Source organism: Rhinoderma darwinii, chromosome 13 (genome assembly GCF_050947455.1).
Source record: "Rhinoderma darwinii isolate aRhiDar2 chromosome 13, aRhiDar2.hap1, whole genome shotgun sequence".
Lineage (NCBI taxonomy): Eukaryota > Metazoa > Chordata > Amphibia > Anura > Rhinodermatidae > Rhinoderma > Rhinoderma darwinii.
In genome coordinates this window covers 58571279-58596177 of record NC_134699.1, presented here as the reverse complement: position 1 = coordinate 58596177, position 24899 = coordinate 58571279, and the positions used below count along the sequence as shown (strand labels likewise).

General features: G+C 46.3%; 1 protein-coding gene across 1 annotated transcript; it reads left to right on the top strand.

Annotated features, from left to right (window-relative positions):
- Positions 1–12270: 12270 nt before the first annotated feature.
- Positions 12271–19942, top strand: LOC142665977 (uncharacterized). Its single transcript, XM_075845820.1, has 8 exons — positions 12271–12368; positions 12521–12583; positions 12923–12995; positions 13346–13416; positions 18250–18312; positions 18655–18727; positions 19078–19148; positions 19424–19942. Exons 1-8 carry the CDS (start codon positions 12293–12295, stop codon positions 19648–19650), a joined length of 717 nt encoding a protein of 238 aa, XP_075701935.1. The 5' UTR covers positions 12271–12292; the 3' UTR covers positions 19651–19942.
- The last annotated feature ends 4957 nt before the right edge of the window (positions 19943–24899 follow it).

Below are 24899 nucleotides of genomic sequence, written 5' to 3'. Positions count from 1 at the left end.
AGCATTTGTGTCACGACTAAGGGGGTAACCTGCGATCTCCAGTGCTAATGGTTTCTGTGGTTGGCGACGTTAAGGCGGCATTTGCGGCTGGTGGTTGTGGGAAGATCTGCACTTAGAGGGGCACCTGTGACTTCTAATGTTATTGGGGCACCTGTGGCTATTTATGGATATTTTTGTTTGTGTTATGAATGTTTTTGTGGCCGTGTTATGGGTGTTAGGGCCTTGTTCACACGCAGTGTTTTCAGGTGTTTATCGGGGCGCAAACGCGTCGAAAAAAGGCTGAAAAAACGGGAGCTGAACGCCTACAAAAATCTGCCCGTTGATTTCAATGGGAAAAACGGCGTGTAAAAAGAAGTGCATGTCAGTTCTTGAGCCGTTTTTGGAGCCGTTTTTCATTGTGTCAATAGAAAAACAGCTACAAAAATGGCGGCAAAAAAAACGCCTCAAAAAGCGCTTCGTGCTCTAAAAACGGCTGAAAATCAGAGGCTATCTTCCCTTGAAAACTGCTCCGTATTTTACAGCGGTTTTGCTTTAGCGTGTGAACATAGCCTCATTGTTATGGTATCTGTGACTGGCATGTACAGGGACTTTTGTGGCTGCCACATTGTTACGGGCGGGCGGTTGTGCTCATTCTTTCTTTTCATTTGATCTTTACTGCTCAATCCAAAAGTGGAGCCAGAGGATAGATGTCCGATTCCGATGAGATCCGATCGGATCTCGCCATTCGCTGGATTATTTCATCCTGTCTTTACGGTCCAAAAAACCTTACAAAAACACTTGCTTTGGGATAAGCTGCAATTTCCAAACCAGTTGATTGAGATCTCCCGCTATGGGCACATACCCACCTCGTTCCCCGCTTGGCGCATTGTCTCCATTGATTTCTACAATGCCATGCAAAGCATGATGGGAATTTTAGTCCAATGATAACGGGTCGCCTCCTTTTGATAGATATAAAGCCAAACTCTGAGTCTATTGAATACTTTTCTCACGGCTCCTCTCCCCCATTCTCTGGTACAGTTAAAAGCTTCTCCAGACACGCTCTCTATCCAAACACCGCTGGCGCTGTAACAACAAGCGCTCCTCCCCGCTGTGAATAAGAATGGGTCCCTAGCGTCTTTAATTGGTTATGTCTCCGCGCCGTCATGTTCTCCTCTCGCAGATATTGCCTGACCCTCCCTTCATCTAAAAAACAGGATTATTACCAACCAGACACTGACGAGTATTTATAACCATCTCGTCAATGGAGAATCCCCCCCTCAGACCAAGATTGGGCTTTTTGGTGACTACAGATGTAGCAGAGCTGAATTTTTCACTTACCTATAACTTTCTGAACAGATCAAAACAAATGACAAACTCAGCTCTGCTACATCTGATGGTCATTTTAGTGTTTTGTTACCCAGGGCTGTACGTATGGTCTCATAACTTGCGTGATGGGACTTTTTTTTGCCAGTTTCAAGTGTTACCTGGTCCCCAAACCTAACAAAGGGACAACTTTGTGTCACCCATACGTGATAATATCAGTTGTATGGTGTTTATATAAAATAACTCTAGAGGTAGATGTATTTCTACTATTCATAGGATATGCTGGAAATGTCTGAACATAGGGGGTCTCACTGCTGGGACCCCTAACGATTGGGGGAATGGGGGATACATGTTCCGTATTACTCTTCAGATCTGTTTCTATGAAAGTCTATGGGGAGCTCCTGTCCTTTTGCCTCAAAATTAGCATGTCATAGGGGACACAGGACCCCTGTTCTCATGATTGATTAGGTTCCCATAAATGTGGTAGGGGGTGCATTAAACCTAAGTAAAAATTGCCCCATTTTAGTGGGTACCACCACGGGTCGTCTGCATGTGGCTGGGGGGTATGATGATGGAGGAGCTAATTTTGCAAATTCTATAATCCGGCCACGATTATACTGACAATCTCGGAGCGCCATTTGGTCTCCTGCGTAGGCACAGGATTAACCCACTAAGGACGGGCCATTTTTTACCTTAAGGACCAGAACAATTTCTTGATTTTTCCTCTTTTGCATTTCGGCGGACATAACTTTTTTATTTTGTGTTCGACGTAGCTGTATGAGACTTTGTTTTTTGCGCAACGAGTTGTACTTTAGTCAGGGGCCATTTTTTGGAGCATTTATGTTACTGTTTAATTTCTATACATTTTTATTTTTACAAAAATGCAGAAGAAAGCATTTTCACGACAGCTTTTATTTTTATTTTTTGTACAGCATAAACCAATTATCATAAATTATGTTATACATTTATTCTGCAGGTTGTCACGGTTGTGATGAGGCAAAATATGTATTTATTATTTTTTGTTTTGGGAGTTATAATAAAGTTTATTAAATAAAGGAGCATTTGTGTGTATTTTTTCAGATTTTTTTTATACTATAACTTTATTGTAAAGGATCTGCCAGACACAGCTTCTGTGTCGACGCCCGTGGTTAGTCAGTCTGCACCTGCTCATGAGGCCTCATTTACACGAACGTGATATACGTCCGTGCGACTCGCGTGCTTTTCACGCGGGTCGCACGGACCTATACAAGTCTATGGGGGCATGCAGACAGTCCGTGAGTTTTGCTCAGCGTGAGTGCGCTGAAAAAAACTCACGACATGTTCTAAAATTCTGCGTTTTTCGCGCATCACGCACCCATTGAAGTCAATGGGTGCGTGAAAACCACGAAGGTCGCACAGAAGCACTTCCGTGCGAACTGCGTGATTCGCGCAAGAGCTGTCAAACTCTGAATGTAAATAGAAAACCACCACGTGCTTTTCTGTTTACAAAAATCCAAACGGAGTGTCTTAGAGATGAGCGAACCGAACTTCACCGGGTTCGGCCGAACTCGTTTTGACCGAACCCGGCAGGAGACAGTCACTGTCCAGGGTGCTGAAAGAGTTAAACTGGTTCAGCACCCTGGACAGTGACTTCCGATCACAATATACATGATCGTGTAAAAAAAAAAAGAAGTTCTGACTTACCGATAACTCCCGGCTTCTTCCTCCAGTCTGACCTCCCGGGATGACGATTCAGTCCAAGTGACAGCTGCAGCCAATCACAGGCTGCAGCGGTCACATGGACTGCCACATCATCCAGGGAGGTGGGGCCGGATGTCAAGAGAGGGACGCGTCACCAAGGCAACGGCCGGGAGACCTGACTGGAGGAAGCAGGAAGTTCTTGGTAAGTATGAACGTCTTTTTTTTATTCACAGGTTGCTGTATATTGTGATCGGAATTCACTGTCGAGGGTGCTGAAAGAGTTACTGCCGATCAGTTAACTCTTTCAGCACCCTGGACAGTGACTGACGTCGACTAGCCTCATCTCTATGATGGCGGCTGCGCGAAAATCACGCAGCCGCGCATCATACACTGATGACACACGGAGCTGTCAAGTGCCTTTTGCGCACGCAAAACGCTGCGTTTTTTTGCGTGCGCAAAATGCACACGCTCGTGTAAATCAGGCCTGAGTCTGATAGAGTGACTCCTTCTTCTACCACTCAGGCTGGGAGGCTGAGGAGTGGGAGAGCCCATCACAGCCTGGCCAGATGGAGCTAGCTCCCGCCCTCTGTCTATTTATACCTTCCTTCCCTGCTCCTCCTTTGCCTGTGATTCTGCTTGTTTCCTGGCTCTGCTGCTGCTGCTTGTACTATTTGTCCTCTGCTTCATATTGACCCTGGCTTTACTGACTACTCTCCTGCTCTGCATTTGGTACCTCGTACCCTCCTGGTTTGACTCGGCTCGTTCACTACTCTTGTAGCTCACGGTGTTGCCGTGGGCAAGTGCCCCATTTCCCTTAGCTTCTGTGTACCCTTGTCTGTTTGTCTGTCGTGCACATAGTGAGAGTAGGGACCGTCGCCCAGTTGTATGCCGTCGCCTAGGACGGGCCGTTGCAAGTAGGCAGGGACTGAGTGGTGGGTAGATTAGGGCTCACCTGTCTGTCTCCCTACCCCGTCTTTACATAATCACAGGCCCCCCCTTGAGACCCTGGCTCAGCAAATGCAGGCCCTCTCCCTACAGGTCCAAGCCCTGGCTCAGAGGGGCAACCAGCATGATGCTACCCTGGTAGTGCCCTCCACCTCACCTCTTGAACCCCACCTCAAGTTGCCTGACCGGTTCTCAGGGGACCGGAAGACCTTTTTCTCCTTTCGAGAGAGTTGTAGGCTCTATTTCCGTGTAAAGCCCCACTCCTCAGGTACTGAGAGCCAGCGAGTGGGTATAATTATGTCCCGGCTCCAGGACGGGCCCCAAGAATGGGCCTTCTCCTTGGCTCCCGACGCCCCTGAACTTTCCTCTGTTGACCTTTTTTTTTCTCCGCTCGGGCTCATATATGACGAGACTGACAAGACTGCCTTTGCCGAGAGTCAGCTGATGACCTTATGTCAGGGTAAGAGACCCGTTGAGGAGTACTGTTCGGACTTTAGGAAGTGGTGTGTAGCTTCTCAGTGGAATGACCCTGCCTTGAGGTGCCAGTTTAGATTGGGTCTGTCGAACGCCCTGAAGGACCTGTTAGTTAGCTATCCCTCTTCTGACTCTCTAGATCAGGTTATGGTTTTAGCGGTACGTCTTGACCGACGTCTCAGGGAATGACGACTTGAACGTTTTTGTGCATTCTCCTCTGGCTCCCCCATGATGGCTCCCAAGGTGCCGTTGCTTCGTTCTTCCACGGAAAACTCGGATGAACCTATGCAACTCGGGTCTCCCCAACAACGTAGAGAGTTCCGCAGGAAGAATGGTCTCTGCTTCTACTGTGGGGATGACAAGCATCAAGTACACAACTGTCCTAGGCGTAAGAATAAGCAGCCGGAAAACTTCCGCACCTAAGTGACCATCGGGGAGGTCGCTTGGGCGCACAGGTATTTCCCGTAAATATGAAACCTAATAAGATCTTGCTTCCCTTTCAGGTCTTTTTTGGTGGTAGGTCTGCTACTGGCAATGCCTTCGTGGATTCAGGGTCTTCTGCTAATATTATGTCTGTGGAATTTGCTATGTCTCTAGCTATGCCATTGATTGAATTGCCTAAACCTGTCCCGGTAGTGGGTATCGACTCCACTCCTCTTGCTAATGGTTATTTTACGCAGCATACCCCTGTTTTTGAACTCCTTGTTGGCTCCATGCATTTGGAGCAGTGCTCTGTACTGGTGATGCAGGGATTATCGTCCGATTTGGTTTTAGGCCTTCCCTGGTTGCAGATGCATAATCCCTACTGGGGATCTTACCAAATGGGGTAATGAATGCATGATGTCATGTTTTTCTGTTAATTTTATTTCTCTCCCTGAGGAAGTGAACACTCTACCTGAGTTTATTCAGTACTTCGCTGATGTTTTTTCTAAAAAGGCCTCCGAAGTGTTACCTCCTCATAGAGAGTACGATTGCGCAATCGATTTGGTACCAGGAGCTAAGCTCCCTAAGGGTAGGATATTTAATCTCTCTTGTCCCGAACGTGAAGCCATGAGAGAGTATATCCAGGAATGCCTGGCCAAGGGTTACATTCGCCCCTCTACTGCTCCGGTAGGTGCTGGCTTCTTCTTCGTAGGGAAGAAGGATGGTGGTCTTAGGCCGTGCATTGATTACCGAAACTTGAATAAGGTCACTGTAAGGAACCAGTATCCCCTTCCTTTGATTCCTGATCTCTTCAATCAGGTTCAGGGGGCCCAATGGTTCTCTAAGTTTCATCTACGGGGGGCTTATAACCTTATCCGCATCAATGAGGGGGATGAGTGGAAGACTGCGTTTAACACGCCCGAAGGTCATTTCGAATACCTCGTCATGCCCTTTGGGTTGTGTAATGCTCCCGCGGTCTTCCAGAATTTCATAAATTAGATTTTAAGAGACTACCTGGGAGTATTTCTTGTAGTGTACCTTGATGACATACTTGTGTTTTCCAAGGACTGGTCCTCCCACATTGAGCATGTCAGGAAGGTGCTCCAGGCCCTTCGGGAAAACAATCTATTTGCTAAAACCGAAAAATGTGTGTTTGGGGTGCAGGAGATACCATTTTTGGGTCAAATCCTCACTCCTCATGAATTCCGCATGGACCCTGCCAAGGTTCAGGCTGTGGCTGATTGGGTCCAACATGCCTCCCTGAAGGCGTTACAGTGTTTCCTGGGGTTTGCTAATTATTACAGGAGATTTATTGCTAACTTCTCGGTCATCGCTAAGCCTCTTACGGATCTCACTCGCAAAGGTGCTCATCTCCTCCACTGGCCTCCTAAGGCGGTCCAGGCTTTTGAGAACCTTAATAAGTGCTTTATCCCGGCCCCAGTGCTGATTCAGCCTAACCAAATGGAGCCATTCATCGTGGAGGTTGACGCCTCCGAGGTGGGAGTGGGTGCTGTCTTGTCCCAGGGTACCAGGTCCCTCACCCATCTCCGTCCCTGTGCCTACTTCTCCAGGAAGTTCTCACCCACTGAGAGTAACTATGACATTGGCAACCGCGAACTCTTAGCCATTAAATGGGCATTTGAAGAGTGGCACCACTTCCTGGAGGGGGCTAGGCACCAGGTAACAGTCCTTACTGACCACAAGAATCTGGTTTTCCTAGAATTTGCCCGGAGGCTAAACCCGAGACAAGCTCGATGGGTGTTATTTTTTACTAGATTCAACTTTTTGGTCACCTATAGGGCTGGGTCTAAAAATATTAAAGCTGATGCACTGTCGCGTAGCTTCATGGCCAGCCCTCCTTCGGAGGAAGATCCTGCTTGTGTTTTGCCCCCAGGTATAATCATTTCCTCTGTTGATTCTGACTTAGTCTCCGAAATTGCGGCTGATCAAGGTTCAGCTCCTGGGAACCTCCCTAAGAACAAGCTGTTTGTTCCCCTGCTATTCCGGTTAAGGGTACTCAGGGAAAATCATGACTCTGCACTATCTGGCCATCCAGGCATCCTGGGTACCAAGCACCTCATTGCCAGAAACTATTGGTGGCCTGGGTTGCTTAAAGACGTTAAGGCCTACGTCGCCACTTGTGAAATTTGTGCTAGGTCCAAGATTCCCAGGTCCCGACCAGCGGGCTTACTATGTTCTTTGCCCATTCACCAGAGACCTTGGACCCATATCTCCATGGATTTTTATCACCGATCTGCCTCCATCTCAAGGCAAGTCGGTGTTGTGGTTTGTAGTAGACGCTTCAGTAAGATGTGCCACTTTGTGCCCCTCAAGAAACTACCCAATGCTAAGACGTTAGCTACCTTGTTTGTCAAACACATCCTGCGCCTCCATGGGGTTCCTGTCAATATTGTTTCTGACAGAGGGGTACAATTTGTTTCATTGTTTTGGAGAGCCTTCTGTAAGAAGTTGGAGATTGATCTGTCCTTCTCCTCGGCCTTCCATCCTGAAACTAATGGCCAAACCGAGAGGACTAATCAGTCTCTAGAACAATATTTAAGGTGTTTTATCTCTGACTGTTAATATGATTGGGTCTCCTTCATTTCCCTCTCTGAATTTTCCCTTAATAACCGGGTCAGTAACTCGTCAGGGTTCTCCCCCTTTTTCTGTAATTTTGGGTTTTATCCCCGGCTCTCCTCCGTTTCACCTGGTGGTTCCAACAATCCCGAGGTAGATGTCGTTCATCGGGAACTGTGCATAGTCTGGGCCCAGGTTCAGAAGAACCTAGAGGTGTCCCAGAGCATACAAAAGACTCAGGCAGATAGAAGACGTTCTGCTAACCCCTTGTTTGTGGTCGGGGATCTGGTGTGGCTGTCTTCAAAAAATTTGCGCCTTAAAGTCCCGTCCAAAAATTTGCTCCCCGGTATATAGGGCCGTACAAGGTCATTGAAGTCCTTAACCCTGTCTCCTTCCGACTGGAGTTATCCCCGTCTTTTCGAATAAACGACGTGTTTCATGCCTCGCTCCTGAAACGCTGCTCCCCGTCCTTGGCTCCCTCGAGGAAACCTCCGGTCCCTGTTCTCACCCCTGAAGGGGTAGAATTCGAGGTGGCCAAGATTGTGGACAGCAGGATGGTCCAAGGCTCCCTCCAGTATCTGGTCCATTGGAGAGGATACGGGCCTGAGGAGAGGACTTGGGTACCCGCCCGGGATGTTCACTCTGGGGTATTGCTAAGGAGGTTCCATCTTCGGTTCCCCAATAAGCCAGGTCCACCTATAAAGGGTCCAGTGGCCCCTCATAAAAGGGGGGGTACTGTAAAGGATCTGCCAGACACAGCTTCTGTGTCGACGCCCGTGGTTGGTCAGTCTGCACCTGCTCCTAAGTCTGATAGAGTGACTCCTTCTTCTACCATTCAGGCTGGGAGGCTGAGGAGTGGGAGAGCCTATCACAGCCTGGCCAGACGGAGCTAACTCCCGCCCTCTGTCTATTTATACCTTCCTTTCCTGCTCCTCCTTTGCCTGTGATTCTGCTTGTTTCCTGGCTCTGCTGCTGCTGCTTGTACTATTTGTCCTTTGCTTCATATTGACCCTGGCTTTACTGACTACTCTCCTGCTCTGCGTTTGGTACCTTGTACACTCCTGGTTTGACTCGGCACGTTCACTACTCTTTTAGCTCACGGTGTTGCCGTGGGCAACTGCCCAATTTCCCTTAGCTTCTGTGTACCCTTGTCTGTTTGTCTGTCGTGCACATAGTGAGAGTAGGGACCGTCGCCCAGTTGTATGCCGTCGCCTAGGACGGGCCGTTGCAAGTAGGCAGGGACTGAGTGGCGGGTAGATTAGGGCTCACCTGTCTGTCTCCCTACTCCGTCTTTACATTTATATTATTATATTATTTTTAGATATTTTTATATTATATATTTTTTTTTATTACTTTTTTTATATTTATTTTCCTTTTTTTTCTTCCATAGGGGGTTTTTATTTTGATGTAGATTTTTTAACTTTAATGTACTGGCATTTATCTATATGTCAGTACGTTAGCCTGTGTATTAATAGTATACAGGCAGTTGTTAGGACATACCTAAGTATGCCCTAACGCAGGGGCGTAGCTAGGGGGGGGCAGGGGGGGCACGTGCCCCGGGCGCAGCTCAGAGGGGGGTGCCAGCGCCCCCTCCTCCTGCACTATAATTGTACCTGTGTCGTTCCGTGCCCGGCCATTCAGCGCCTCTCCATGAATGAAGCGACTGGTACCTTTTGTACCAGTGACGCTTCCGTCGATGAAAGGCGCTGACTGACTGGCAGGGAAAGTCATCCTGCCCAGCCAATCAGCGCCTTTCATAGACGCTGTGTTCAACCCCCTGGAGACCTGCGCAGAAGAGAGCAGGTCTCCATGGCTGCTGGACAGCGTGGGAGCGGGAATAAGGTGAGTTTGAATATTTTTTTATTTTTTTTTAATTGTAATAGAAGTGTGGCTGTATCTGCGGGGGAGGGGGGGCTATATCTACAGGGGGACTATACAGAGGGTGGGCTATATACAGGGGGACTATATCTACAGGGGGTGGGCTATATACAGGTGGACTATATCTACAGGGGGTGGGCTATATACAGGGGGACTATATATTCAGGGGGCTATATACTGGGGTGGGCTATCTACAGGTAGACCATATCTACAGGGGGTGGTCTATATACAGGTGGACTATATCTTCAGGGGGTGGGCTATATACATGGGGACTATATCTACAGGGGGCTATATACTGGGTTGGGCTATCTACAGGTGGACCATATCTACAGGGAGTGGGCTATATACAGGGGGACTATATCTACAGGGGGCTATATACAGGGGGACTATATCTACAGGGGGACCATATCTACAGGGGGTGGGCTATATACAGGTGGACTATATCTACAGGGGGTGGGCTATATACAGGGGGACTATATCTACAGGGGGGCTATATACTGGGGTGGGCTATCTATGGAGCACCATATACAGGGGTGGGCTATAGCTACAGGGGGGGCTATATAGTATATAGCCCACCCCTGTAGATATAGCCCACCCCTGTAGATATAGCCCACCCCTGTATATGGTGCTCCATAGATAGCCCACCCCAGTATATAGCCCACCCCTGTAGATATAGCCCACCCCTGTAGATATAGCCCACCCCTGTAGATATAGCCCACCCCTGTAGATATGGTCCCCATGTAGATATGGTCCCCCTGTAGATAGCCCACCCCTGTATATAGTCCCCCTATAGATATAGTCCCCCTGTATATAGTCCCCCTGAAAATATAGTCCCCCTGTATATATAGTCCCCCTGTAGATATAGCCTTCCCCTGTATATAGTCCCCCTGTAGATATAGCCCACCCCTGTATATAGTATCCCACAAATAGCTCCCCCTATAGTGCTCCACAGAAAGCCCACCCCTGTATATAGCCCCCTTGTACATATAGTCCACCCCTGTATATAGTGCTCCACAGATAGCCCACCCTTGTATATAGTATATACAGGGATGGGCTATCTGTGGAGCACTATATACAGGGGTGGACTATCTAGTGGAGCACTATATACAGGGGTGGACTATATGTACAAGGGGGGCTATATACAGGGGTGGACTATATGTGGAGCACTATATACAGGAGTGGGCTATATCTACAGGGGGGCTACATACATGGTTGGGCTATCTGTAGAGTACTATATACAGGGGTGGGCTATATCTACAGGGGGCTATATACAGGGGTGGGCTATCTGTAGAGCACTATAGGGGGAGTTATTTGTGGGACACTATACAGGGGTGGGCTATATGGGGGCACTATCTACAGGGGCTCTATGGCAGGCACTATCTACAGGGTGCTCTATGGCAGGCACTATCTACAGGGGGCACAGTGTGTGTGTGTGGGACACGGTGTATGGTGCTATTATAATTAGAGGTGCAGTGTATACACGCTATTATATTTAGGGGCGTAGTGTGTGGTATAATGATAACTTTATATTTATTTATAGGTGCAGAAATGTTGGAAAAGTGAGAAGCTGAAGACATCTGAGCAGCAAACTACAGAAATGGGCTGTGACCGGGAGAAGCCACCATAGAGGTCTGGACCGGATGGAGAAAAAGAACTAGAATCTGAGACGTCACCGGTGAGTCACTTAATGTAAATGTTTATTCTGCCTCTAATCAGCACTGTAGTCACTGTATGATCTGCAGCGAGATGATGGGTGGTGTGATTATGATATGATTTATTTTTTGTGAAACGGCATCTCCCAGCACATCCTTATCATTGTTTGGGCCATGCTGGGAGCTGTAGTTTTACGCCATACATACTTATACGGCAGGGGTTGCACTAAATTGAGCTGTATTTGTGCTGGTGTTGTATATATGTAGTGAGCTTGCTTCTGGGGCTGAATATATGTACTGAACTTGGTTCTGGTGTTGTGTATAGAACCATATTGCTTGTGAAATGTTCAAATGTTTTTATGCTCGCGTTACATAAAAATAAATGACACGTCGATTGGTAGGGAAAACAAACACGGTGAGGGGGAAGGAGATGTCGGGAAAAAGGTTGGGGGGGGGGCGCCAAACTGAATCTTTGCCCCGGGTGCTTGAGAACCTAGCTACGCCTCTGCCTAACGACAGGAAATATGGTCAGAAATCCTGGGGTCCTTCAATGGACCCTGGGCTGTCTGCCCATATAAGGCATGTTGCTCAATCGCATCACAGGGATCTCCTGTGGCAAAACCAAAGGGGGTATCCCCTTACTTTCTTTATAACTGCCGCGATCAGCTTTGATCGCAACATTCAGGGGGATAACGGTGGAGATCAGAGGTTTCTCTGATCTCCGCTGATAGAGCGGGGCTGTGGCTGTGTATTACAACCGTTGCCCCGCTGCTGATCGCACAGGCTCGTTATGATGCGGCAACATCCTGCCGCTCGCAGCGAGCATACATGCGTCGTTAAAAAAGTTCTTCCTGCTGCGACCACTAGATGGAGCTTACCGCATACTGTTTTATTATGGACGTCAATGTATGCAGTCATCTTCTAGCAGTGGCAGCAGACAGGCAGAAGATTATTATGGCTATGCAGAGGATATGGAGATCTGTATCAGAAAATTGCAGTTTTAACCCCTATAATGATATATTAAGAAATGAATCAGCACAGAATTTGGGTAATTTGTATTTATTAAGATATTAAAAAAAAAAAAATTAAATATTGTTTAAGAGTGGACATTCACTTTAGATTAGTGGTATAATATGTTTAAGATCTTTATGATTTCACCAAAGGTTAACTAGAGGTGAAGAGGTGACATTTCCATTTAAATATTATTGCCAATCGTTCAGACCAGATCTCTTATGACATCATCAGCAGCAGCCCCGCCCCTCACAACACAGCTCTGGTGATGGATGACATCACAATGCTGTGTCCCGGCTTCTATGTGTTGGGGAACACTGGAGTCTTTTGAGGGTTAGTTGTTGGAGAAGATGGAGTTGCGGAGCGTTGTTCTTATATTTTTGGCGATTAGTTTGTGTTATGTAGATTTCACAGAGACACTAGCAGGTAATGGACATCATCACTGGGGAGGGTTTCTGTAGGTTTCTAGGGTTTAGATATAAGAAGAGTCTTCTATCTCCTCATGTTCCCGTCTTGGGGTTCAGCTGCTGATATCATGGATTTCATGTCTTTATTTCCCTTTATTCTTTTTTGGACAGTGAATTTACCAGCACAAGGGACGAAGAAAACCCCCTGTCCGGGCGACAGAGCTGAGCATAACTGTGAGTAGTCCATTCCTTCCTCTCCTCATTCTACTCTCATCATCTTCTACCTGACTGTAGTGGAGGAGAACAACCATCCAGTGGCTTCTATGGGTGATTGGTCCTATAAAGTGATGTGTGGCTGGAATATATAATGATGTGCCCCTTATCCAGACGTCACCAGCCCACAGTCCAGCCATTGCTGCCACCATGCCCAGCCAAGCTGCCAACCCCTCCCCTGCTGTCATCATGATGGGCACTGCTGGCATCAGGAGGATGTAGAGATGTGGAGTAATGTCTTCTAGAATATTCTGTCTGTAATAAGAATGAATAACCAGCGTCTTGTTTCTTTATTACCAGTCACACGTCTCGTTTTTCTGCTGCTAGGCGGCTCTTTGATCATTGGTGTGGTTATAGCGTTCATCCAATGCTGGTGAGTTTCCATCTTCTTATTCTCTACATATCACATTATTCTCTATAGGAATCTGCGATAAAAGCCAAAATGAAGCTACACTTTACTGCCAGACCTGCAGGGGGCGCAATAACTACTGAAGCCAGGCTATAATACAGGGGCTGGATCAGGCGGTGCTGTAATCAGATCGCCGCTGTTCTCCGGTTCCTGGTGCTGTATTATAATGTAATATATACTAGGACACTATATCCTTCCTGCATGTTATATACCGCACCCTTATATCTTACCCTCTGTAGTGGGGGAGGGGGTGATGGGTAACTGAATATTATAATCTTTACCAGTTTATATAAGGACATTTCTCTATTACACAGGTGCATTTATCATACCCACTGGCACTGGCAAGAACTGGCAGAACTGGAGCAGGTTATCACCCATAAGCCAGGTAACAATTACTATATAATAACATATAACCGGGGTATCGGCTGAGCTTAGGTTTACCTGTCATAACTGGAGATCCCACACATTGGGGGGTCCTATTACCCTGGAGATCAGCAGAAAGCAGCGGTGACACAGCTTGTGTCTGCTGGCGGGCTGAAGGGAAGACATTGGGAATTAGATTTCCCTGCAACCTCCTTGCTGGATGTTACTGACCACCCTAGACGTCTCACCAGGAGATGAATATTATTTTTAAAAATAGTGTGAAAAACATCTCACACAACCCCATCCCCACCCCTAAAAAAAACAATATAAAAAAAACACTTCATCCAAAAAAAGAGCATGAAGAAAAGAACCAGGGAAAGAGGAACATTTAACATCCATGAGTTTCTCTTCCTGAAGACATGTATAACATCTGGAGGTGTCATGATCACCCGAGACATCTCATCAGGTGATAAATATTCTTATTAAAAATAGTGTGAAAAACATCCCCGAAAAAAAATAAAAAAATTCATTAAAAAATCCCCCTTTAAAAACAGAGCTGTGTTATTGTTGTATTAGTATATGTGTTATGTAGTCATGTACTCGTCTGTATCGTAGGCCTTTGTTCCCTTTCATACATTTTCTTGAAGGTTTTTGTACTTCTTTATCAGTTCCAATAATCCTATTTGCGGCACAATATATAAAGAGAAGCACATGGAGCTCTGATATATCTGTATAAGGCCGGAACCACATGTCAAATGTAAAATCTATAGCTCTAATTCATAAGAGATAAAAAAATGAAGCAACTTTGCAAATTGCAGGCCCTCAGGCTTATTGGCCGTAGGGACTATGACTGTGGGCAATGTAGGGGTTAATATGGGTACAGCGGGGCTAGGGGAAGTGATATCCCCCCCCCTTTGTTTACTCTATGTAAATGGCAGTGTGGCCTATAGGGATTTAAGGTCCTTACTACAGAGCAGCTTTAGGGGGAATAGGGGCGGTTTTTGCCCTCCTCCCCTTGCCTGGGTTTATAAGGCGAGTGTAAAGGATCTGCCAGGCACAGCTTCGGGGTTAACGCCCATAGATAATAAGTCTGCACCTGCTTCTATGTCTGTGAGACTGACTCCATCTTCCACCACTCAGGTTCTCCCACACCTAAGCCTGCCACCCTATCACAGCCTGGCCAGACGGAGCTAGCTCCCGCCCTCTGTCTATTTATACCTGCCTTTCCTGTTCCTCCTTTGCTTGTGATTCTTCTCGTTTGGTTTCCTGGCCCTGCTGCAGCTTCTTGTACTATTGTCCTTGCTTCATATTGACCCCGGCTTGCTGACTACTCTCCTGCTCTGCGTTTGGTACCTCGTACACTCCTGGTTTGACTCGGCTTGTTCACTTCTCTTGTTGCTCACGGTGTTGCCGTGGGCAACTGCCCCTTTCTCCCCCTAGCTCTGTGTACCCTTGTCTGTTTGTCTGTCGTGCACTTATTGAGCGTAGGGACCGTCGCCCAGTTGTACCCCGTCGCCTAGGGCGGGTCGTTGCAAGTAGGCAGGGACTGAGTGGCGGGTAGATTAGGGCTCACTTGTCTGTCTCCCCACCCCCTTCATTACAGCGAGGGTGGGAGGGCATCTTCCTCTTTGGCCCGTCACTTTTCAGACACACAGTATTGCAGTGAGTTACCTACCTAGCTATTACTTACCTGACGATGGAACGGCAGGAGTTAGCAGAGATAATCCGCATCCGCCTCCAGGATGAGGGCTCCGTCTGGTTGCAGTCTCTCTTCAACGAGACTGTGGCATCGGAGTCCTCTCTGCAGGGCACACTCCCTGCACGGCGCTCCATGCTCCTCTCCAGGCCGCCAGTGCGCTTGTCCCCCTCCAGCAACCATAGAGCTGGCTCCGCGTCTGTAAGACCGCCGGTGCATGCGCAGTCGGGATCCCGGCCTCCAGTCTCGCCGCAAATATCTTGGCGGCCGGCGTTGAAGAGGAGATTATTCCTCCATCACCGTACCACAACGCTTTCTCCGGCCTGAGATGGGCAAGAGCTCGCCTGGTGGCCGTGCGGAGTACAGCCTTGCAAGCCAGGATGCAGGCTGCATTTACCGCTGCCACCACTGTAGATCTTCCCAGGGGAGCTCTGCTGCCCCCAGCTTTCAGGACAGCTGCGGGCAGTGCACCGGCTACACAGCACCGCCCACAAGTCTGCCAGCGAAGGCTGGCATGACACCTCACCTGCACCGCTGGACGACCACGAAGATGGGTCCTTGGCGGACAGCGGCGACAAATTCTTCCCCTGCGAGCAGGATATACCAGTGGTGAGGCAGAACCCTTCCCCTGCTCCCCATGCTGCAGTGGGCATACCTTCCGGTCTGGGCCCCCTTATGTGCTGGCTGAACATATAGAACCTGGTTCATCGTGGGCTCCAGGGACACTAGACGTACGGTTCGCTCCCCCTCACGGCGCTCTACTAGGCATGGCTCTTCGCGCCGTCTAGGCGTCACTGTACCCGACACAGGAGATTGCCTTCTTCAAGCTCTAGGTCCACGAGCTCGCACACTGGTTCGTCTACCCACGGCAGTCCGCGACACAGCCGCGACAGGCGGCACCATAGCCACCGCTCATCTCATGGTCGTCGCCAGACAGGAGTATGGAACACGGAGGGTACAGTAGCAGCTTCAGCATCTGTTCCTCCTCCTCCTCCTCCTCCACCTCCACCCTCGATGGCTCTGGTTCCTACTTCGGTTACTGGACACGGTGAGTTGGATTGCCTTCAGGCTTGGGGTATGGGGGGGGTCTACTATTCAGAATTGTTGTCTGTGTTGCGATCCCTGTTGGCGCGCGCCCCGTCCATTCCAGTGGCACCGGCCTCGCAGGCGGAGGCAGGTAAGATGTTAGTTGAAGCATCCACGTCCACCGCTAATCCTTCCCTGCCCGCCTTCAGGGATACGGACTTTTGCGGTATAGCCCCTCTCGGTACTCGTCTGAAGATACCAAGGAAAAGATAGCAACGAATTAATACATTGATATCTGGTCCTTGGTGTCGGTGGATTCAGCGACAATCGACAAGGAGCGCCGATTATAAAGAGGCGTTCCCTCTAAGCCTAAAGTTGCTAAATCCTTTAATAATTGGTTACAGGCCTTCGCGGTTTTAGGTTGTATAGTATCCCAAAAGTTCCCAGATAAGCCTTCCAACTCTTCGTCTACATAGGACTATCGAACCGTGTACAGGAGGCTGTATAAAGGTACACAAGGCACTCTGTGTGCCGCCATGTACACCGCATTCCAAATTATTATGCAAATGTTATTTTTCGCTGATTTTCCTAAATAGTCGATGCAAATGACAGTCAGTATAATATTCAAGCCATCAACCGTTGGAGTATAATGAGAATTTTATTGAACAAATCTCCTAATGATAACAGATTTTTTTTTAGAAGTAAAAAACTCAAAATGTTTCACATTATTATGCACAACAGAGATCAAAACATTTTAAAGGTTGGAAAGAGAACTAAAATGGTAATTTGTTGAATTTGCAGCATCAGGAGGTCATATTTACAGAAATCAAAAGCTCTTTCAATCAAAAAAACCTTAGCAGGCCAAGTTACATGTTAACATAGGACCACTTCTCTGATATCACCTTCACAATTCTTGCCTCCATTGCATTTGTGAGTATTTGGACAGTTTCTGCTTGAATATCTTTGTAGGATGTCAGAATAACCTCCCAGAGCTTCTGTTTTGATGTGAACTGCCTCCCACCCTCATAGATATTTTGCTTGAGGATGCTCCAAAAGTTCTCAATAGGGTTGAGGTCAGGGGAACATGGGGGCCACACCATGAGTTTCTCTCCTTTTATGCCCATAGCAGCCAATGACACAGTGGTATTCTTTGCAGCATGAGATGGTGCATTGTCATGCATGAAGATAATTTTGCTACGGTAGGCACGGTTCTTCTTTTTGTACCACGGAAGAAAGTGGTCAGTCATAAACTCTACGTACTTTGCAGAGGTCATTTTCACACCGTCAGGGACCCTAAAGGGGCCTACCAGCTCTCTCCCCATGATTCCAGCCCAAAACATGACTCCACCACCTCCTTGCTGACGTCGCAGCCTTGTTGAGACATGGTGGCCATTCACCAACCATCCACTACTCCATCCATCTGGACCATCCAGGGTTGCACGGCACTCATCAGTAAACAACGCGGTTTGAAAATTAGTTTTCATGTATTTCTGCGCCCACTGCAACCGTTTCTGCTTGTGAGCATTGTTTAGGGGTGGCCGAATAATAGCTTTATGCACACTTGCAAACCTCTGGAGGATCCTACACCTTGTGGTTCGCGGGACTCCAGAGGCACCAGCGGCTTCAAATACCTGTTTGCTGCTTTTCAATGGCATTTTAGCAACTGCTCTCCTAATCCTATTAATTTGTCTGGCAGAAACCTTCCTCATTATGCCTTTATTTGAATGAACCCATCTGTGCTCTGAATCAGCCACAAATCTTTTCACAGTACGATGATCACGCCTTAGTTTTCTTGAAATATCCAATGTTTTCATACCTTGTCCAAGGTATTGCACTATTTCACGCTTTTCGGCAGCAGAGAGATCCTTTTTCTTTCCCATATTGCTTGAAACCTGTGGCCTGCTTAATAATGTGGAACGTCCTTCTTAAGTAGTTTTCCTTTGATTGGGCACACCTGGAAAACTAATTATCACAGGTGTCTGAGATTGATTACAATGATCCAAAGAGCCCTAAGACACAATACCATCCATGAGTTTCATTGAAAAACTAATAATTAAATGTTTATGACACTTAAATCCAATGTTCATAATAATTTGGAACACGGTGTATTTCCCTTTATTCTTTTTTGGACAGTGAATTTACCAGCACCAGGGACGAGGAAAACCTCCTGTCCGGGCGACAGAGCTGAGCATAACTGTGAGTAGTCCATTCCTTCCTCTCCTCATTCTACTCTCATCATCTTCTACCTGACTGTAGTGGAGGAGAACAACCATCCAGCGGCTTCTATGGGTGATTGGTCCTATAAAGTGATGTGTGGCTGGAATATATAATGATGTGCCCCTTATCCAGATGTCAGCAGCCCACAGTCCAGCCATTGCTGCCACCATGCCCAGCCAAGCTGCCAACCCCTCCCCTGCTGATGTCATCATGATGGGCACTGCTGGCATCAGGAGGATGTAGAGATGTGGAGTAATGTCTTCTAGAATATTCTGTCTGTAATAAGAATGAATAACAAGCGTCTTGTTTCTTTATTACCAGTCACACGTCTCGTTTTTCTGCTGCTAGGCGGCTCTTTGATCTTTGGCGTGGTTATAGAGTTCATCCAATGGTGGTGAGTTTCCATCTTCTTATTCTCTACATATCACATTATTCTCTATAGGGATCTGCGATATAAGCCAAAATGAAGCTACACTTTACTGCCAGACCTGCAGGGGGCGCAATAACTACTGAAGCCAGGCTATAATACAGGGGCTGGATCAGGCGGTGCTGTAATCAGATCGCCGCTGTTCTCCGGTTCCTGGTGCTGTATTATAATGTAATGTATACAAGGACACTATATCCTTCCTGCATGTTATATACCGCACCTTTATATCTTACCCTCTGTAGTGGGGGAGGGGGTGATGGGTAACTGAATATTATAATCTTTACCAGTTTATATAAGGACATTTCTCTATTACACAGGTACATTTATCATACCCAGTGGCACTGGCAAGAACCAGCAGAACTGGAGGAGGTTATCACCCATAAGCCAGGTAACAATTACTATATAATAACATATAACCGGGGTACCGGCTGAGCATAGGTTTACCTGTCATAACTTGAGATCCCACATATTGGGGGGTCCTATTACCCTGGAGATCAGCAGAAAGCAGCGGTGACACAGCTTGTGTCTGCTGGCGGGCTGAAGGGAAGACATTGGGAATTAGATTTCCCTGCAACCTCCTTGCTGTATTATTCATTGGTCATATTCTTAAAGGGATGGATTCTGCTACATCTGCTACCTACTGATGGTTTCCTTTTTACATAGTTGTTCCAGAAGCTGTGATGGAGCTGGGGAATATACCCGACATGGGAATCATGGACAGTATCCAGGTGGGAGAGGAGAATATCATTGAAGAAACACCCCTGATCAATGAAAAAAAACTCAAAAAAGGAGAGGACGTCACCAAGAAGAAATCAGGTCTGAAACGTCTGCGTAAATGGCTGAAAAAGAAGAGAGATAAGAGGAAGAACCGGGGAAAGAGGATCGTTTAACATCCATGTCAAAAGCCACTTTTACCATCTGGACGTAACTGACCACCCTAGACATCTCACCAGGAGATACAAACAGAAAAAATGGGACATAAATATCAAAACCACAAAAAAGGCCATACTCACTAGGTAGGTGGGTGGGTGAAAACCCGTTCCCATCAGGATGCAGACGGGTCAAAGAATGCTGCAGAAGGAGTGTGCATTAAATAGTGATAGCCCCTCCCACTAGTCTTGAGGGGAGTGGCGGACTAAGTGCTCAAAGGTGTGCGATAAATGTGTGTCAGTGTAGTGCTAGGGTGTGAATGGATGGTAAAAAATAAATATGTATGTATGAAAGTGTCAGAACTGTGTAATAATGTAATAAAAATAAATAAAATAAATGTGATGAATAGGGGTCAGTGCTGTGAATAGTACATGGGGTGTCAGTACTATGTGTAATACGTGGAGGGATAATGTGCTGGTCGTCAGGCATGGCGTATCTTGCCGAATAACAGCCTATTTGTAACGCCGCTAGTGTTCGCTAAAGCGGGCTGCTCTGCATTCCAAACCAAACGCCAGCACATCATGCCCTCCCAGCATATAAGACCCGGCTGCGTCCTGAAAAAAAGTGTAGTATACGTAGTAAGAAATATCCATGAAACATGGGGTATTAGTTGTTATTTTGGCCAAAATACGCAAAGCTCGCAACCCAACGTCAAGGGTCCCCAGTGCCTTGCGAGTCCCTAACCAGAACTTATCTCACCAGGAGATGACTCGTGCCCGTGCAAAGGACTTCAAAATGCCGATGAGTTAGGTAGGGACGTGAGGAAGTGTCTCAACTGGGTGACCTGCCATGTAGTAAAGGAGATAGGGTCTCTATGTACTCTACATATGATGTCCCGCGGGTGGTTACCATCTCTAGCCCGAGGGCCCACCAGTCTGTGCACCCTGTCCATCTCAATGGCCATATCACGTGGCCTGTCCAGGAGCTTATTAAAGATATGTGTCACAGCATCATATAGGCCCTCGGGGGCACAGATTCCGATATGCCTCTCAGTTTCAAGTTATTCCGTCTCCCCCTGTTTTCGACATCATCCAGGTATAAAGAAAAGTCTCGCATTTGCGTAGCCTGAGTGGCCAGAGTCTGGGAAAGGACTGAGATGTCCATGGAGGAGATGGAGTTCTGGCGCTCCAATGTCTCCACCCTTTCGGTCAAAGCACGTATCTCCTGTGAAACAGCGCCAATGGCCTTGTCATGCTTCTCCTCCAGCCGAGAGAGGCGCAGATCCAGATCTGATTTGGTGGGCAGCACCCTCAACATTTCCCAAAACTCTGACAGGGTCTGTTCCATTGAGAGCGGGGACCCGGAGAAGGGCCTAACTGGTGTTCCCCCGACGAAGTGAGCGGCCCCCTTAATATTGCAGCATCCAGTTGGTTCTGCATTGGTTTTGGTTCTATTCCCTTTGAGTATTGAGCAGATGAGCTGAATTGACGGACAAGTCCCTGAGCTTCTATCTTGTCCCGTCTTCGTGAGCATGGGAAGGTGACCCACTCCCCAGGACACGCTGCTTGAGATGCGGCCCACGTCCGGCGCTCACAATTACCCACTATTTACCTAGCAGCATATGGCAGCTTGGAGCAGGTGTCTGCCTAATGAAACACTACACTTCAATTATGCATCTGGGAAGCTGCCTCACTTCTGTCCTGATTACAAGAATGATGTCTGTTTATTTATTTATTTAGCTATTTTTTATTTTAATTAACCAAATTACAACTTAATGAGACAGTAGATTTTTTGTATTTTTTTTTTAGGAGGGGGGATTTCGGAGTACAGGAGAGACCACTTCAGTGCAGCATTCTGGACCGTACAGGTGCTGAAAAAAGATATAAGTATATGGTACGGTGTCCAGAGGCGTAACTTGAAGCTCTAGGCTCCCCACCTACTATGTGCCATTTATAATACTGGTGTCTTATGTGGTAAAGGGGCCTTTGGGCCCAGATGCGACTGCTGTCTCTGCACCCCCCTATAGCTACACCCCATTCTGAAAGGACCATACAGTCTTATGTTAATAAAGTTTGATCAGTTCATTATAAAGTTATAGAATTTTTTAATATACTTAATTTTTTTCCGTTTTTCACTATTTTCCAAAATCTCTGCTTGCATTCAGAGGCTGAGACCTATTTCTTATTTAATCTGTCTCACACAGCTGAGAGTTCGGTACAATGTATCTGTCCAGGTAAGAGCTATAGTCGTCTAGCGTCCAGTACTGAGTTGGGAGTGCTTATGTATTTAAAGAGGGCCAGTCACCTACCCTGACACGTCTGTTTTAGTAAATAATTGTATTCCCCGTGAAATATCAATTCTGGAGCATCTTTTTTTAGAACTCTACGTTGTGCCATTCCTCTGTTATTCCTCCTAGAAATCTTTGAATAAATTGACAGCTGGGTGTTAGCAGTTGGGGGCGTGTCCCTACGCAGACTGATACTGTCCAATCAGTGCTGACAGTCTTATACTGTGTAGGAAATGGTAATGTAAGAATGGGGGGAGGATCCCCATATCTTAAAGGGTTAACATGGTGATATTTATTAGTTAAACCCTTAAGATCTGGATATCTTCCCCACACACTTACATTACCATTCCTCTTGTCAAAGGGGCATGTCCCTACATTGGCCCTCTTTGTCTGCACTGATTGGACAGTGTCAGTCCGTGTAGGGACACACCCCCAACTGGTAACACTCAGTTGTCAATTTATTCATAAATTTCTAGGAGGAATAACAGAGGAATTCTAAGAAAATAATTGTTATATTTAGGGAATGGAAATATTTACTAATATATGTCAGGAGAGGTGACAGCTCCTCTTTAGGTGCTGCATGGCTCTGTTCACATTTGTAACAGAAGCCATAACTCTGTGCCAGATCCGTTGCATCCAAACAGTGGTGTAGGACCCAGTTGACTTATAATTGGGTCTGTTGAGGTTCCAAGGTGTTTTGACGGCAAGGATACTGTTCATAATGTGCTATGATGGGATATTATAGTGTAGATGTGAACACAACCTTAAAGTGAATCTCCACTTTTTAACACCAAGTTATTTTTAGGTCTAACATTTTGTGCTGATTAATTCTTCAATATATTTTTATTGTGGTCAGAGCACCATTTTTTTTTATACAGAGCTCCATATCCCCTGCATAGACATGGAGTTAAATGATAAACGTCTGGCTTCCTGCAGCCACCACTAGGGGGAGCTTAAGCGCTTACAGTTTTATTATTCAATTCCATGTATAAACACTATGCAGTAAGATCGTAAGCACCCCCTAGTGGTGCCTGCAGGAAGCCAGAGGTTTATCATTTAACTCTGTGCAGGGGATTTGGGGACGTGTACAGAATGTTTGACCTAAAAACAACACGGTTAGACAGTCACTGTGAGAAATACACCCTTTCCTGCACTCATAGCTACTGTTTACATCTATGGATATTTCCAGAAGGTCTCATCAAGCGTAATAACTCCATGACCATCATTACCGTCTCTTATGTAACATGAAGTTCTCTCTTATAAACAATTATTCATTTTTTCCGGTACAATTATTGCACTTAAATTCATAATAAGGAGTTTTGGTGATAAAATGGAAAATCTGTTCCATTACTAAGTTAAGTTTATTTTTCCTTAAATATTCAGTAAAGTACAGTTAGAACAAAAACAATATTCCAGACAGATAAATTAGGTATTTTTAGAACAAAATCAGACGCTGCCCCCTAGGTACCAAATTGTCATGAACCTGTCTCCACAATTACCTAGGTGAAATAAGGTGACCTTAAGGTATATGAGATTGTTTCCAACCGAGTGAACGCCGAAAGAAAAAAACTAATTGCTGTTTTTTGGTCACTTCGCTTCCCCCAAAAATTGGAATAAAAAGTGATCAAAAAGTCGCATGTACCACAAAATAATACCAATCAAAACTAAAATCTCGCCCTGCATAAAATAAAAACCTCACACCGCTCCGTTGACGGAAAAATGAAAAAGTTATGACACTCACATATGGCAACACGGACATTTATTTTACATTTTTTTAACAAATAGTTTTTTTTTCTGTGAGGTCCTGTTCACATGGAGTTTTTTCTTGCCGCGGCCATTTAGCGCCGCAGGCCAAAAACTCAGAGAAAAACACTTTCTTTGCCTGCCATTGATTTCAATGGAAGGTCAGAGGCGGAACCGTGGCAAAAAAAACTTTTTTTTTATACCGCCGCAGAAGAAAACCCCTTTCGCCTCCCATTGAAATCAATGGGAGATGGTTTCGGACGTTTTTTGCCGCTGATTCCGACACTGTTTCCGTGTCAAAATCAGCTTAAAAAACTCTGTGTGAACTGGGCCTTAAAGTAGTAAAAAGCTCTGATCACCGTAATCATATTGACCCGCAGAATAAGGTTGTTTTTACCGCACAATGAATGCCATAAAAACAAAACCCAAAAAATAATGGTGGCATTGCTGTTTTTTGCCCATTCCACACCACAAAGATTATTTTTTTTTACAGTTTCCTAGTACATTATATAGTACAATAAATGGTGCCATTAAAAACTACAACTCGTCTTGCAAAAAAACAAGCCCTCCCACGGTTATGTCGATATAAAATAAAAATGTTATGGAATGCAACAATGGAAAAATGAAAAAATAAATTGACTGTACAAGGGATTAATGGGGGATGTTGGCCCTCTCATCTGTTGGGTTGTATAGCAGCTCCTATGTCTCCAACCCTGGTAGGTATGCCCTTGATCATTATCCCTTTTGGACTCCTAAAGCTTCTTTAAAGGGGTTTTCTGGTTGTCCAAAGCGGTCAACCTCTTTAAAGGAGAAGGTTTGCCCCCTCAGCTGGCTGGCAGCATATCCTGGTAGTTTCGCCCTTGATCTATACCCTTTGAAATCGGTGGAATTTACCAACAAAACTCATGTCTACAGTCACCTTAGGCGCTCTAAGCTTAGGCGGGCCTTCATGTTAACATCAGAGTAAGAATATAAGCTTTGAACTTTCCAGTTCTGGACAAGGCTTGTGTTTCCGACTCTGAATGCCGCCTCGCCCTTTTTGTTCAGTTCTTGTTTTTTAGTATTTCAAATAGACTTCCCAGGCAACAGAGGAAAATGAGCTGGGGCTAGGAAGGGACATCTATAAGATATGAAATAATGGGATCAACACTTACAGAAAAAACCATAGACCCACCAGAACCTAGATCTGAAGGTCACCAGGTTCAACCTTCTCCACTAGCACAATATAAGTAGAAAAGT